Here is a 15006-nt window from a genome sequence, read left to right on the forward strand (position 1 = left end):
CGGCTATTTGTGGGGTACTGATCGCTCGCGCCGTATTTCAGTAGGCGGAGCGTGTCTTGGATCGGGAGTCTGATGACTGGTCTCTGGTGGATCAGGAGGTAGCGAAGATTGAGATGGCTGCCTCATTCCTCTCAGATGCTCTTTATGACTTGGTGCGGATCTCGGCTAAGTCTATGGCTTTTGGCGTGGCCGCAAGGCGTGTTTTGTGGCTGCGCGCTTGGGCGGCGGATGCTGCGTCCAAAGCTAAGCTTACTAAATTTCCCTTTCGGGGGTCGTTTTTATTTGGGGAGGAATTGGATAAGTTGATTCAGACTCTGTCGGACTCGAAAGTGCCCCGTCTGCCGGAGGACCGTTCCCGCCCTGCGTCTCGGGATGGTGCGGCCCGGGGGCGTTTGCGGGAATTTCGCAAGTATCGCCCTGGGCGTGGGGCTGCTTCTTTCCAGTCTCCGGGGTTTTCCCGGGGTCGGTTCTTCCAGCGCATGCAGCCCTTTCGGGGGGCCCGTCGGGGGGCAGGGAATCCCTCCGCCGGTTCCCCCGCTTCCCGTCCTGCACATTGACGCCTTGCCGGCGCCCCCTTTGGTTCCGGTGGGGGCCCGGCTGCGCGACTTTTTCCCCAAATGGGCCGAGATCACGTCCGATCAGTGGGTCCTGGAGGTGGTGCGGGACGGTTATGCCCTGGAGTTCGCCCGCTCTCTGCCGGACTTTTTCCTCGCTTCTCCATGTCAGACTCCTGGGAAGACGCAGGCTTTTCGCCAGACCCTTCAGCGCTTGCTAGATCTCAGGGCAGTTGTGCCAGTGCCCCCTCCGGAGTGGGGCACGGGCAGGTACTCCATTTACTTTGTGGTGCCCAAGAAGGAGGGGACCTTTCGGCCCATCCTCGATTTGAAAGGGGTCAACAGGGCTCTCAAGATTCCCTCTTTCCGTATGGAAACTCTGCGGTCGGTCATTCTGGCGGTTCAGCCGGGGGAGTTTCTCACTTCTCTCGATCTGACGGAGGCCTACTTGCATGTTCCCATTCGGGCCTCTCATCAGCGTTTCCTGCGCTTTGCGATCTTGGGTCGGCACTATCAGTTCTGTGCGCTTCCCTTTGGGCTGGCCACGGCTCCCCGGACGTTCACCAAGGTGATGGTGGTCATCGCGGCAGCCTTGCGGTCGGAGGGCATCCTGGTACACCCCTACCTGGACGACTGGTTATTTCGGGCAAAGTCGTTGCAGGAAAGCTCCCGGGTTACGGCTCGGGTGGTGGAGTTTCTCCGGTCGCTGGGCTGGGTGGTCAACCTTTCCAAGAGCCGGTTGGTCCCGGCTCAGCGTCTGGAGTACCTTGGGGTGCTGTTCGACGCCTCCTTGGGGAAGGTCTTCCTCCCAGAGGCCCGGGTGAGCAAATTGCAATCTCAGATTCGCCTGCTTTTGGCGTCCCGGTGTCCTCGGGCGCGAGATTTCCTCCAGGTCTTGGGGTCGATGGCGGCGTCCCTGGACGTGGTGAGGTGGGCGCGGGCCCACATGCGTCCTCTTCAGTATGCTCTGCTCCGGAGGTGGTCTCCCCAGAGGCACGGGATGGATGTTCCGGTTCCCCTGCGAGGCTTGGCGCGCTGCAGTCTGCGTTGGTGGCTCCAGACCCCTCACCTAGTTCAGGGGGTGGGTCTGGATCTTCCGCAGTGGACGGTGCTCCTTACGGATGCGAGTCTCCTGGGTTGGGGGGCTCAGTGTTTGGGTCACTCAGCTCAGGGTACCTGGTCCGCGGAGGAGGCCTCCTGGTCGATCAACGTGTTGGAGACCAGAGCGGTCCGGCTGGCGCTGTTGGCTTTCCACTCCCTGTTGTTGGGCAAGTCGGTCAGAGTCCTGTCGGACAATGCCACGGCGGTGGCTTATGTCAATCGTCAGGGGGGCACCAAGAGCACTCAGGTGGCGCAGGAGGCGGCTCGGCTCATGGTTTGGGCGGAGTCACATCTTCTGGACCTCTCGGCCTCTCACATTGCCGGGGTAGAAAATGTTCAGGCGGACTTCCTCAGTCGTCACTTCTTGGATCCAGGAGAGTGGTGTCTCGGCGCCGTGGCGTTTCAGTTGATAGTGCAGGCTTGGGGGCAGCCGCTGATGGATCTGATGGCCACAAGTGGCAACGCCAAAGTGCCCCGCTTCTTCAGTCGTCGCAGGGACGGTCTGGCCGAGGGTCTGGATGCTCTGGTCCAACCGTGGCCAACGGAGGGGCTGTTGTATGTGTTCCCTCCTTGGCCATTAGTGGGCAGAGTGCTGCTTCGCATTGTTCGCCATCCGGGGCTAGTGGTTTTGGTGGCTCCGGATTGGCCTCGTTCTCCGTGGTATGCGGATCTGGTGAGGCATCTGGTGGCGGATCCTCTTCCTCTGCCTCTCGTGTGCGATCTTCTGACGCAGGGTCCCATTCCCATGTTCGACCCGTCTCCCTTTTGTCTTATGGCTTGGCTCTTGAAAGGGGCCGCCTTAGTAAGAAGGGATATTCAGATAAGGTGATCTCTACACTTTTGGGGTCCCGGAGGTTTTCTACCTCTCGGGCTTATGTGCGGGTTTGCGTCTTTTTGAGGAATGGTGCCGGGCGCAGGGAGTGGTCTCTTTTCGCGCTTCCCTGCCTAACATTCTAGAGTTCTTGCAGGCTGGCCTGGATAGAGGCCTGGCTTGGTCTTCTCTCCGGGTTCAACTGGCGGCACTGTCGGCTTTTCGGGGGCTGGTGACAGGTCAGCGTTTGTCGGCCATTCCTGATGTAATTTGCTTTCTTCGGGCGGCCAAGTTGCTCAGGCCTCCCATTCGGCCCTCGATTCCCTCGTGGGATCTCAATCTGGTTCTCTCGGTTTTGGTGCGCCCGCCGTTCAAGCCGTTGGATGGCTGTTCTTTGAAGGACCTTACGCTGAAGTCGGTCTATTTGGTGGCCATTACTTCCGCTAGGCGGGTTTCTGAGCTACAGGCTTTCTCTTGTAGGGCTCCTTTCTTGGAATTTTCGAGGGAGCGGGTTGTTTTGCGGCCTGTTCCTTCTTTTCTGCCGAAAGTAGTGTCTCCTTTTCATGTCAATCAATCGGTGGTCCTCCCGGTCTTGGGTAGTCGGGAGGGCTCTTCTGAGCAACGGCAGCTGCGCAAGTTGGATGTCGGTCGGGTCCTCCGCGCTAATGTGCAGCGGACCCGGGACTTTCGGAGCTCCGAGCATCTCTTTGTCCTTCTGGCGGGTCCTCGTCGGGGGACTGGCGCTTCTAAGGCTACTATTGCGCGCTGGATCAAGGAGACGATTGCTTCCGCTTATCTTCTGAGTCAGAAGCCGGTTCCGGAGTTTCTCAAGGCTCATTCTACTCGGGGTCAGGCGGCTTCTTGGGCTGAGTCGTCGCTCGTGCCTCCGGTGGATATTTGTAAGGCTGCGGTTTGGTCCTCCTTGCATTCATTTGTTAGACATTATCGGGTAGATGTTCAGGCGCGTCGGGACGCGGTGTTCGGTGAGCGTGTTCTGGTATCGGCCCTTCGGGGGTCCCGCCCGTGAGAGGGACTGCTTTGGTACGTCCCATTCGTAAAGATTAACCTCTACTGGTCTGGAGAGTGCTAAAGAAGGAGAAATTAGGTTCTTACCTGCTAATTTACTTTCTTTTAGCTTCTCCAGACCAGTAGAGGTCCCCACCCTGTCTGTTGTTGTTGTTGTTGGGGCTGTTTCGCGGGCAGTTTTTGTTTTTTGCTGCGGGTTCTAGTATTTTTCTAGGGCCGGGGAGAATTAAAGAACAGCGGCTGTGGCTCGGCTGGCTTAGCTGGCGAGCTGTGGGGACATTTTCCTTCGGGTATTTCTCCTCTGCATTTTCCAACAGCATTTGGGTATGTTATTTGTTACTCCTGTTCGGAGTATTGTTTTCTTTCTGTTTTCCAGTTCTTGGTTCTGCTTGGCTATTCGGCAGACTGAGGGAAATAGAGAAGGGAGGATAGTATATACTGTCCCAAAGTTTTGTTTTCAGTCTCCACCTGCTGGTCATGATTGGATATATACCCATTCGTAAAGATTAACCTCTACTGGTCTGGAGAAGCTAAAAGAAAGTAAATTAGCAGGTAAGAACCTAATTTCTCCTTCTGTTTAATCTTTACTAGGTAAAGAGACAAATGGATAAATGTGTTGTCAGGAACAACCTAACCAAACAGTTCTGATTAACAATATAACAAATAGAGAAACTTCACCATTGATGGTTTAAGGAAAGACAAGTTTCAAGTTTATTTACAATTTGATTAATCGCCTATTCCAAATTCTAAGCGATATACAAATCAGCAAAATACATAGTTAAAATATACATAAAATAAACATACATAACTAACAAAGGGACTAAGTTTGCAAAATATAGTAAAAAACTCATTTTCGAACACAATAAAACAATAGGCAAGGCAAGGAAAGAAATACAATCTAAGTAATGTAGGAGTCAACAATTAGAGGTTAAGCACAACTGGAAGGGAAAGACAAAACTGAATAGAAGGTTTAAAAATAAACAGACGAGCAGTAGGCAATTCAATTAAATATTGAATGCATCTTTAAAAAGAAAACTCTTAAGTTTGCTCTTAAACTTTTCCAAATTCTTTTCCTCTCTTAAGTAAAGTGGGAGTGAATTCCAAGTCTGAGGTGCCGTAATAGTAAAGATAAATTGCAGTCGAGTATTGATAATTTTAAGAGAGGGAATGACCAATAAATGTTGGTCATTTGATCTCAATAATCTAGAAGAATTATATGGTATCAATGCTTTATAAATAAAAGCTGGAGTCTTAAATAAGAGAGATTTGAATGTAAGCAAACATAATTTATATAGAATACAATGAGACACTGGAAGCCAATGAGCTTTTTGAAGTAAAGGAGTCACATGATCAAACTTCTTTGCTTTCATAATTAGTTTAATGGAAGCATTCTGGATTATTTGCAACCGCCTAATTTCCTTTTGAGCCATTCCCTTAAATAACGCATCGCAATAATCAATTTTTGAGATAATCATTGAATGAATTAGTATATTCAATGATTTTGGACATAAAAATTTGGATATAGAGCAAATTTGGCGTAGACCACAGATATCATCCTTATCTTTTTGCAGACTTTGCTGCACTTTAAATTCACTCTGCATTTCAGGTCAGGAATAGATGCTACCATGAAAGTAGTATGAAATTCATTTTGCTCAAGACCATTCAAGGCTTTTAGAATGTGGAATGTTAAGATAGTTGGCAGCATAAAGGAAGGCAAAGAGCATTTTGCAGCTAGAAGATTTATTTATTTTTTATTTTAAAAATATTTATATTGCCAAAAATCTCAGCGATTTACAAGGTAACACACACAAAAATATGGACAAACTGTTACACAGTGACCCAATAAGATCATCATACATCTATATATATAAAATCGGAAGTGTGTGTGTGTATGCATGTATGTTCCAGCATAACTCTGAAATGCATGGACAGATTTCAACCAAACTTGGTATACGTATCACTTACTATCTGGGAAAAAAATACTTCAGAGACAGTACAACAGCCTTAGGGTGGACTAAAGGTTCAGACAGATAGAGCTACTACATCTAGAGCTTCAGAGACAGTACAACAGCATGAGGGCGGACTACAGGATCAGAGAGATATAGCTACTACATCTAGAGCTTCAGAGACAGTACAACAGCCTGAGGGCAGACTACAGGATCAGAGAGATAGAGCTACTACATCTAGAGCTTCAGAGACAGTACAACAGTCTGAGGCCCGACTACAGGATATGAAAGAGAGAGCTACTACATCTAGAGCTTCAGAGACTGTACAACAGCCTGAGGCCTGACTACAGGATATGAAAGAGAGAGCTACTACATCTAGAGCTTCAGAGACTATACAACAGCCTGAGGCCTGACTACAGGATATGAAAGAGAGAGCTACTACATCTAGAGCTTCAGAGACTATACAACAGCCTGAGGCCTGACTACAGGATATGAAAGAGAGAGCTACTGCATCTAGAGCTTCGGAGACAATACAACAACCTGAGGCCCGACAATAGGATATGAAAGAGAGAGCTACTACATCTAGAGCTTCGGAGACAGTACAACAGCATGATTAATAGAACATTAGAATAAATAAATATCCGGGCAACGCTGGGTGATCAGCTAGTATATTTATAATAGTAATACACTTAAAGGTACTTTCAATAATTGCTCATTGAATAGAACTGGGAAGAACAGTACAATTTCAAAGAAATAATTCACATGCCGTATCATAAGTAGGCATCGATTATTAGCTTAGGGCTCCTTTTACAAAGGCGCACTAGGGCCTTAATGCGTGCTAAATTGCCACGTGCGCTAGCCGCCTACCGCCTCCTTTTGAGCAGGCGGTAGATTTTTGGCTAGCGCACACTTTAGCGCGTGCTAATCTGGTGCGTGCGTTAACGCTAGCGCACCTTTGTAAAAGGAGCTACTTAATTTAAGTAGTTTTTTAAAGGTAGAATGTTCAACACATAATCTTAATTGACTGGATAAGTTATTCCACTGAAACATTCCAGCAGTCATAAACATTTTCATTTTTGTAAACACATATCTTGTATTCATAATTGATTGACATACTAACTTCATACTTCCAACTGATCACAGAGCTCTACCTGGTCTATACACCTCCCAAAGACACTGGAACCAATATGGTACTATGTGATATATAAAGTAAAAAAAAAATATGTAAAATCTTTATACAATAATAACACTAGGGGCTCCTTTTATCAAGGCGCGTTACGGGGGTTAGCGCGTCGGACATTTCATCACGCGCTAACCCCCGTGGCAGACTAAAATCCTAACGCCAATGGAGGCGTTAGTACTAGCGTGACAGGCGGTTTAACGCGCGGTATTCTGCACACTAAACCGCTACAGCGCCTTTGTAAAATGACCCCCTAAGGAATTATAATATAAAGATCATCGTCATTCTAACACAGGATGGTAAAAATTCAGCTGGTCTTCAAGTTGTGGAGGGGAAGCAGCACTAGAGCAATAGAGTGTCATTTAATTTGAAGGTTTCAATTCTGCGTTTTTTGGGCATAATGCCAGTACAAAGCAGTTTGCAAAGAATGAAACAATTTTTTAAAAAATACAATCAATTTGAATAGTCATGAAATTAATCTCAATCCAGTGCAAATACAATAACATATTCTGTACTGCTGCAATTGAAAATGTAGTCACCCACCAAAAATATCCCTCTTCTCTTAGATGGATAATCACCCTCAGCAGCAACCCAATCATTTACCACATTATAATGCTGCTTAATTGTAATATCAGAATTTTAAGCTCCCTGACTGAATCTCATGCTACTCCATCTGACATATACTACCTTCCTGTGCAATGCGCAAACTCAAAAAAATGAAGAGGCAGATCTGGCAATAGGAAATATTGGAACATTAAAATTAATTTTTATATCCGTGCTTGAGTTTGGTATTTGTAAAATTGTAAAAAATATATGAGCAAAAGAATTGGAACGATTTGTTTTGTTCATTACAAAATGGTGTCTTTTTTTTCTTTTTAAATTAGTTGATTTGGACATCTCCAGTATGTTCCTTTACTCTTTCTGCAAAGTTAACCAGTTGTCTTGCAACTCACAGAACTTTTTTTCCATAGACACAAAATAAGATAATTTATTTATTTAAAATTATTTATAACCTGCCTATCCACAAATCTAAGCGGGAATAAAAATTACATATACAATCGCACTAAATAATATAAACAAATACACAACAACCAAAGAGGAACAGCATCAAAAGAGCTACCCTAGCTCAAACTGTCACCGGGCTCAAAGAGCACAGTTTTTACCCCCTTTTAAATTGCCAGAGTAGGTTAGATTAGTACAAAGTACATACAGTAGATACGGTAATAAAGTATGCTAGCTGTTCAAGCAGAAAATAAGAAAATACTTGATGGGGCTGGCTCCCAGGCTTAGGCTGCAGTAACGCAGAGCAGATGGTCCATAAGTTATCTAGGCATAATGGTGGACTATAGAATTAAATTTGCAAGCAGTAGAACCAAAGGATTAGTGTTGGGACATTTATCTTTATGCATTTTGGGAGTTTCAAGCAGGACAAGTTGACAAGAGTATTGAAACATGCCAGCATATCTGCCTGCCTTTGCAAGAGAAGAATTAGTCATTCCCAGTCCTCCCCATTTTGGCCGATTCATTGCATATGAACTGCTTAGGTTGCCAATACCAAAAGCACTGCATTCCATATTTCTCCTTTGGTTGCCTTTGTACACGCTGAAAGCTGCTGATGTCTACAAACCGCTCCCCTATATGATACAGGTGTGCAAACCCCCCAAAACTAGTTATGTCCCTAGTCTTAAAAGAGCAATACCAAATAGTTTATGATCAAGACTTTTTGTCTTTAGGCAAAATTTGTGTATGACTATAAATTATACAAAAGTAACAGATCAGGAGAATTGGTCAGAAAGGATGTAACTACCCCTTTCTACACCTGCATGCCATGAATAACCCAAGTGTTGTATATTGGACATATCGCCAACTAGTTATCATCCCTCAAAACAGAAACTTTGCTGCCCTGGCCAAATCTACCTTATATCGGTGAACTCTAAAGTAAACGTCATTCTGATATCTAATTTTGTAACAATTTGTGATAATTGTGTACAGTGGTATGTTTTCTCATAAGAAAACCAAAAGAATGTATGCTCAGCAGTTGCTATTTTGCTGATACTAGCTTTTGGCTTTCAAAGCAAAGACGGGCCAAATTAAGAGCCACCGCTTCTATTTTTAGATTTGTCTATTTTGAAAGTACAGCCACAGCTTGTATTTTGTTTAATCCCATTAGCTGCTGAAAAGTGACATAGTAGTTGGGCCACGTGAGATTTGCTTCATTCCATCCCTAGTTTTCTAATGGCCAGGAAACTTTTAATTGACTAGATTTCTTCTAGCCTACCATTTAGCCTTCCATCTTTCCCAGACAGCATACATGGGCATCTTAAAGAGATCCTTAAATACCCAAAGGGCTAAAGCAGTGTCTCTCAAATGAGAGATTCCAGAATTTTATGTTATTTTTAAAAATTCCCTTCATAAATATACACTAGAATAGATGACATGTACGTTGTGTACGCAAGAGTCTGTCAATGTGTGAGCATCTGTGTGTATAAGGATAAAACTGGCCAGATGCGTCTGTGTGCATAAGGATACAATTGCTCAGAGCATCATTCTTTGACTTGATTGGTCCTTGAAAACTAACGGCAAGTAATTTTATTTTTTTATGTAGTAGTTATCTTAACTTGAGCAACAAAGCAATCAAGGCTTTATTACTGTTTGGATCTTCTTATCTTTGCAAACTTGAATTTTCAGCTCTGACAGAAATTAAATAATAAAAAAGAGAACGACTGCAGATGTGAATGATGAAATGCGTGTTTACTTGTCGACTGTCGAGCCACGTTTTGAGTTAATTTGCACTCAAACAAGCACATCCATTGCATTGATTAGCATTTCTATTCTATCTACTTTAGCATTTCTATTCTATCTACTTTAGTTTCATTGTTGTTACAATTACCCATACATAGCTTAAAGAACTTTAAATAAATAACTCCCAAATTTAATTTTTTGTTGATTTTGCAATTTTATAATTTCAATTATAACGTGCCACGAAAAACATTTGCTACGTTTAGTGTGCTAGAGCTAAAAAAGGTTTGAGAGACACTAGGCTAAAGGGACACCTGCTCCAAGGAACAGCCTCCATGCTACTTATTGACCAACAAGGCTCACCTCAGTAGCAGTAGCCATTGGTTCCTTCTCTGTGCAGTGGCCAGGCCTCACAGGATCAGAAATCAGATTTCTGCAAAATGTTGCAGCCTAAGCTAAGGAACTAGCCATAAATTTCAAGATAGACTTTAAACTTTGATTTTTCATAATAATAATAATAATAACTTTATTTTTATATACCGCCAGCTATCTTGCGACTTCTAGGCGGTTTACAATAAAAGAAATTGTGAATACAATGAAAGAAAATGTAAATACAATAAAGAGAAACTTTACGTACAATGAATTAAAGAGTATAGCAGTGTATATCTCAATACAATAAAGGGAAACTTTACGTACAATGGATTAAAGAGTATAGCAGTATACATCTCGTACAATGGATTAAAGAGTATACTATATATAATATACTGTCTCTAAATCCTTTTGTAAGTCAATATGGATATAAAGCAGTAATTCTGTAGTTATACCTAGGTATTTAGAATTGTTATGTGCGGCAAAAATTATGGTGAACATAAACACAAAATTAAGTGTTCAGAGGATTTTTGTAGTAACACTTAGGCCCCGATTCACTAAAGTCAGTGATCGTCGCTAAACCTGTTTTTACAGGTTTAGCGACAATCGCTGCTAACCGACCCGATTCACAAAAAGGCCCAGTGCGTGTTTTTCCCCTCGATCACCCATTTTCTGATCCGGCCATGCAAATTTATAAAACCCCAAGCAAAATAGCCAATCGATTGATTCACTAACATTTGCTTGGCTATTTTGCATCGGGTTTTAAGAACCTAAAACCCGACTGCTGTAGACCTGCATGCAAACTTGATAGTGAATCGATCACTGTTTGGAAATCGGCCAGAGAATCAGCCAACAACGATTGAGTCGCTATCTTTAGTGAATCTGGGCTTTAGTACTGTTAAATTATAGCTCCTATTGTAGTAGTGTGTAAAGACCCAAAGGGAAAGATAGAACATAAGTGAAAACCCCTAAAGTACATAGGAAGCTGATTTGCAAAATCTCTCCCACAATAACTGATCTCTAGAGCTGTTAATCAATAGATTTTAACTATGTTAATTCTACTCAATCTGTAGCATTTCTAATCATTGTAAACTGCATAGAACTTCACGGTCCTGCGGTATATAAACTGTTGTTATTATTATTATTAATAAAATGAATAAGTATGCATAGCCATCAGCTTTAGCAACTACTGTGAACATAATGGAAATCAAACATCAGCTGTTTGTATTGGTTTTCTTTTAAGTAACTCTTACTGATTTTATCTTAATTAGGTTAGATGAAGCTTCAGCGTCTCTTCAGAAGGAAAAGAATATTTTCAGAGAAATAGAAAATTATCCAACATGTTATAAGGTAATGAAAGATGAGCCTAATTTACTGGAAAATGCAAGGAGCCCCATGTGAATATTTACTTGGCAAAAACAAACATAAAGCCAGGGATTTTTCTTCTAGTTTTAAAATCTCCAGCTTTGTTTTACCCTGCATTTTGCTATCTTGGGTGCAGGTGAGCCACTCTAATATCATTAAATACTCTAAGCTAATTGGCAGCGTTTAGTGCATCAGAGATTGGTCCTAGACATCTCCCTGCTTTGCATAGTGGCAAAGCCAGAGAGGCTGTGCAATAAAACAATCTTTAAAATATTGAACTGTGTAATAATACTGATATAGTTTACAACCATTATATCAGGACTTGTTATAAAATTAGCCCCCACCTCTAAATTAGGAAGAAATACCTATTTTGTAGCAAGGACATAGGAATCTGTACTCTAGGTGAATTACCTCTGGTCGTGATATGTTTGCAGAAGGATGTCAATCAGATCTCCTCCTTCATCAATGGAGCATAGTGCCCTCTCCAGTTTTCTTTCTGCAAGTGAGCTAAAAAGATGTGTTCTGATCTACTCTGTTCAACTTTTAATTATTTTCAGGTATTTTTTATGCTGCCTAGAGGTCTTCCTTTCTGGGATAGCGCTGCCTGGGAGAGGATGCAGATTCTGCATGGGTGGTCTGCAGCTCATAGGCAAAACCCCAGGTGTACCTGCTAAGGCAACCTGCTTTGTGCATTTTGGAAGCGCGGGGACTGTTCCTCTGGGAGCTAGCTTGTCTTCTGATTTATCAGACGCTTGAGCGCAGGCTGTGATGTCCCTGTGATAATCCTTTTAGGCTTCAGGGAACCAGCTATGTTTTGTTTTTGTTTTTTTTGGGGGGGGGGTTTTCGCTCCCCCAATCATGGCGCAAGGATCCGTGGGGATTGAGGTCACAGTAGCTACCAGTCTGACTGGTAGCCTGAAGATCTCCAGTTTTTGATCTCTTCTGGAAGAATTTGAGGCAAAAAAACTTTTCCCTTCAGTCAGGCTGGAGGAAAGCTGATACAGGCAGGTACCAGCACAGCGCAGTGAGTACAGCCCATTATTCCCTAAGGGGAAAATCGGGGGGGGGGAGGGGGGTATCAAACATTTTTATTTTTAAGGGTTTCTGGGGCCAGAGATAGGAAAACCTCTCCCTGAAATTTTAAACTTCAGGGAAGCACAAACGGTTTGTTTATGCTGTGAATTTTCTGGCGGTGGCCATTTTGGATTTTAAACTTATCTTTTTTTTTCTAAAGCCTCCATCTGCCTCAGAACCCCTTGATTTAGCTCAAAATCAACTAGAATGGACTCCTCAGGCTGATCTGCCTCCACATCATGCCAGTTAAGTGCCGGATGGTCAGCGGAAGAGCGTCCATGCACCGTGTTGCACGGAAGCCTCAAGCATAGCCTCCTCTGAGTCCTCTAGGGCTGGGAACCACAGAAGGTCCAGGTGGCAGGGAGAAAATCCCTCCGAGAGACCTCAAACAATGAATATGCAAAATGCAAGTGTGTGGAAGTGGCGGGGCCCAAGAGAGGCCAGTCTGAGTTCCTGCAGGGGTCTATAGGGCTTCTTGTTCAGGCGTTTACCCTGGATTTCATTAATCTCCTATTTGACAGGTCCTGGACACTGCACTGCCTGCAGGCTCATGGACCGGAGAGAGATTCTGTTACAGGAGACCTCTTCACTGCTTTGGAATCTGACATCCAACCTGAGTAACCAGGTGGACCAGGACTAGGAGGATTGAAGATCAGACTCCAGCTTTTACTGATCCAGAGCACAGTTTCTTTGCCTGGGGTGCACTGGTTCCCTTGCAGGGACCGGAAGTCAGGGGGGCGATAGACCCACTCAACCAGGAAGATGATCCCTCCATGCGGTGACTTTTTAAGGCAACTACCGTGCTTCACTTTATTAAAGATGTGCTCTGGGAATTGAAGCTGGAGCCACAACAGCCATCAACCTCACAATGCATGGTTATGAACGGCAAAAATTCTCAGGCCACCTTTTTTTCCCGTGCACCCACACATCACCTTGCTAGTCACTGAGCAATCGGAGTCTCTGGAAGGCTCTCTAAACTATGTCCAGAATTTCAGCAGCTGTTTAGGCTGCTAAAGGTAGATTCTACAGTGGCTCAAGTAAGGTTCAAGTAACAAAGCATATCACCCTTGCTAGCGAGGGAGGCATGATGTTAAAGGATGCACAGGACTGCAAGGTGGACGTGGTTCTTAGCTTTGAGGATCAAAGCTTCAGTGGTAGCCTCGTTTGTTGCACATGCCTGCCAGCTGGTACTGGAGGGGGTAGATTATGTTGCGGTTGCTCTCTTATGACATCATCAGAGTCATGAACAAGGTATCGGCGGCGTATGCCGTTTCTACCTGCAGGATGCTCTGGATCAGGCAATGAGCGGGCGATTCAGCCTCCAAGGCCCACCTTAAACAGACTGCCTTTTTAAATGGCAGATGTTATTTGGTGTAAGGTCTTAGACAACCTCATGGCCAGTGTGGCAAATTGCCATCTTAAGGCTCTGTCAGACATCAGACCTTGCCAACCTGCTGAGGGAGGTGGTGCAGTTTTTATTACATTACATTAGGGATTTCTATTCCGCCATTACCTTGCAGTTCAAGGCGGATTACAAAAGAATTATCCAAGATGTATTACAACAAGAACTTAAAAAAAAAAAAAAAAAATTGGTCATTTTCAAAAAGAGTAAGAAATGGGTAAGGTTATTTGCTTGGGGTAGTTGGCTTTAGTGAGAGGTGGAGTTTGAGACTTGCGGTATTATTTCTTTTTTCAGAGTTTTCTTGAAGAGTATGGTCTTTTATTCCTCACAATGTTCCCACCAGTATTAACATAGGTGCCTCCGCTCAAAGATTTTAGGGATCCAGAGAGAGATTTGGCAACTCCAGGCACTAGCAACCCTCAGGGTTTCGCATCAGCCATGCCTCCAAAAAGAACAATGACACCAAGGCGACAGCTGCACTCCTGCACATTATTGGGAGGCTGTCGGCATTCTGGAGGGTATGAGAGCAAATTTCCTCAGACCACTGGGTTCTAGATCTTATTTGGGAGGGTCACAAAATCAAGTTCTTCACCATCCCCCAGTTCTGTTTGTGGATTCTCCGACCAGCTGGAAAAGGAGGCCAGGGTCCGAGCAATGGTGCAAAGGCTGATAGACATTCAAGCCATAGAACCAGTCCCCGACAAAGAATCGGGCTCTGCAGATACTCCATATACTTCATAGTGGCCAAAAAAGGCACCGAAGACTGGAGACCTAATCTTCCATTTTAAACCTGTAACTGTCCACACCTGCAAGCTAGGCACAGTTTGTGATGCTTATGCTAATGTTTTATAAAGATGGTGAGCAAGAAACAGCGTTATTCACATTGGCAAATGTAACCCAGACTCGGACCAGAGGTCATGGCCTGAAGCTGAGAGGGGACACGGCCAGGACACATTTCGGAAAGTTCTGCTTCACACAGCGAGTGGCGAACGCCTGGAACTCTCTCCCGAAAGAGATGGTGGAGGAAACCACCATTCTAGGATTTAAGGGAAAATTGGATGCACATCTTCTTGCAGGACACATTGAGGGATACGAGTGACTAAGGTATTCGCCAGGGTACGCCTGGCTGAGCCTCCGCGTGTGCGGATCACCGGACTGGATGGACCCCAGGTCTGATCCGGTGCAGGCATTTCTTATGTTCTTATGTTCTAAAATAGCAGCTATGCAGGCACATTCTTGCCCTGTTATAAAATTACTTTTTAAAGCCCCCAGGGATACCCAGACTGCATTCTTTTGAAATATGTGCATTCTGCGGATAGATACATAAGCATTGTCATAATGGGAATGACTGAAGGTCCATCAAGCACATCCAGGTGACAAGTAGTTTGCAGGATCCCAAAAAAGTAAATAGATTTCATGAAATTTATTCCAGGAATAAG

At 44.4% G+C, this 15006-nt stretch overlaps 1 protein-coding gene across 1 annotated transcript in view; it reads left to right on the plus strand.

Moving 5' to 3' along the window:
* Positions 1-15006, plus strand: part of NAPG (NSF attachment protein gamma) — a 65347-nt gene that overhangs the window by 27976 nt on the left and 22365 nt on the right. Inside the window, exon 9 of the mRNA XM_033934869.1 lies at positions 10998-11076. Within this exon, the coding sequence (XP_033790760.1) occupies positions 10998-11076 (79 nt within the window). The remainder of the gene's footprint in view (positions 1-10997; positions 11077-15006) is intronic.

Source organism: Geotrypetes seraphini, chromosome 2, assembly GCF_902459505.1.
Source record: "Geotrypetes seraphini chromosome 2, aGeoSer1.1, whole genome shotgun sequence".
Taxonomy (NCBI): domain Eukaryota; kingdom Metazoa; phylum Chordata; class Amphibia; order Gymnophiona; family Dermophiidae; genus Geotrypetes; species Geotrypetes seraphini.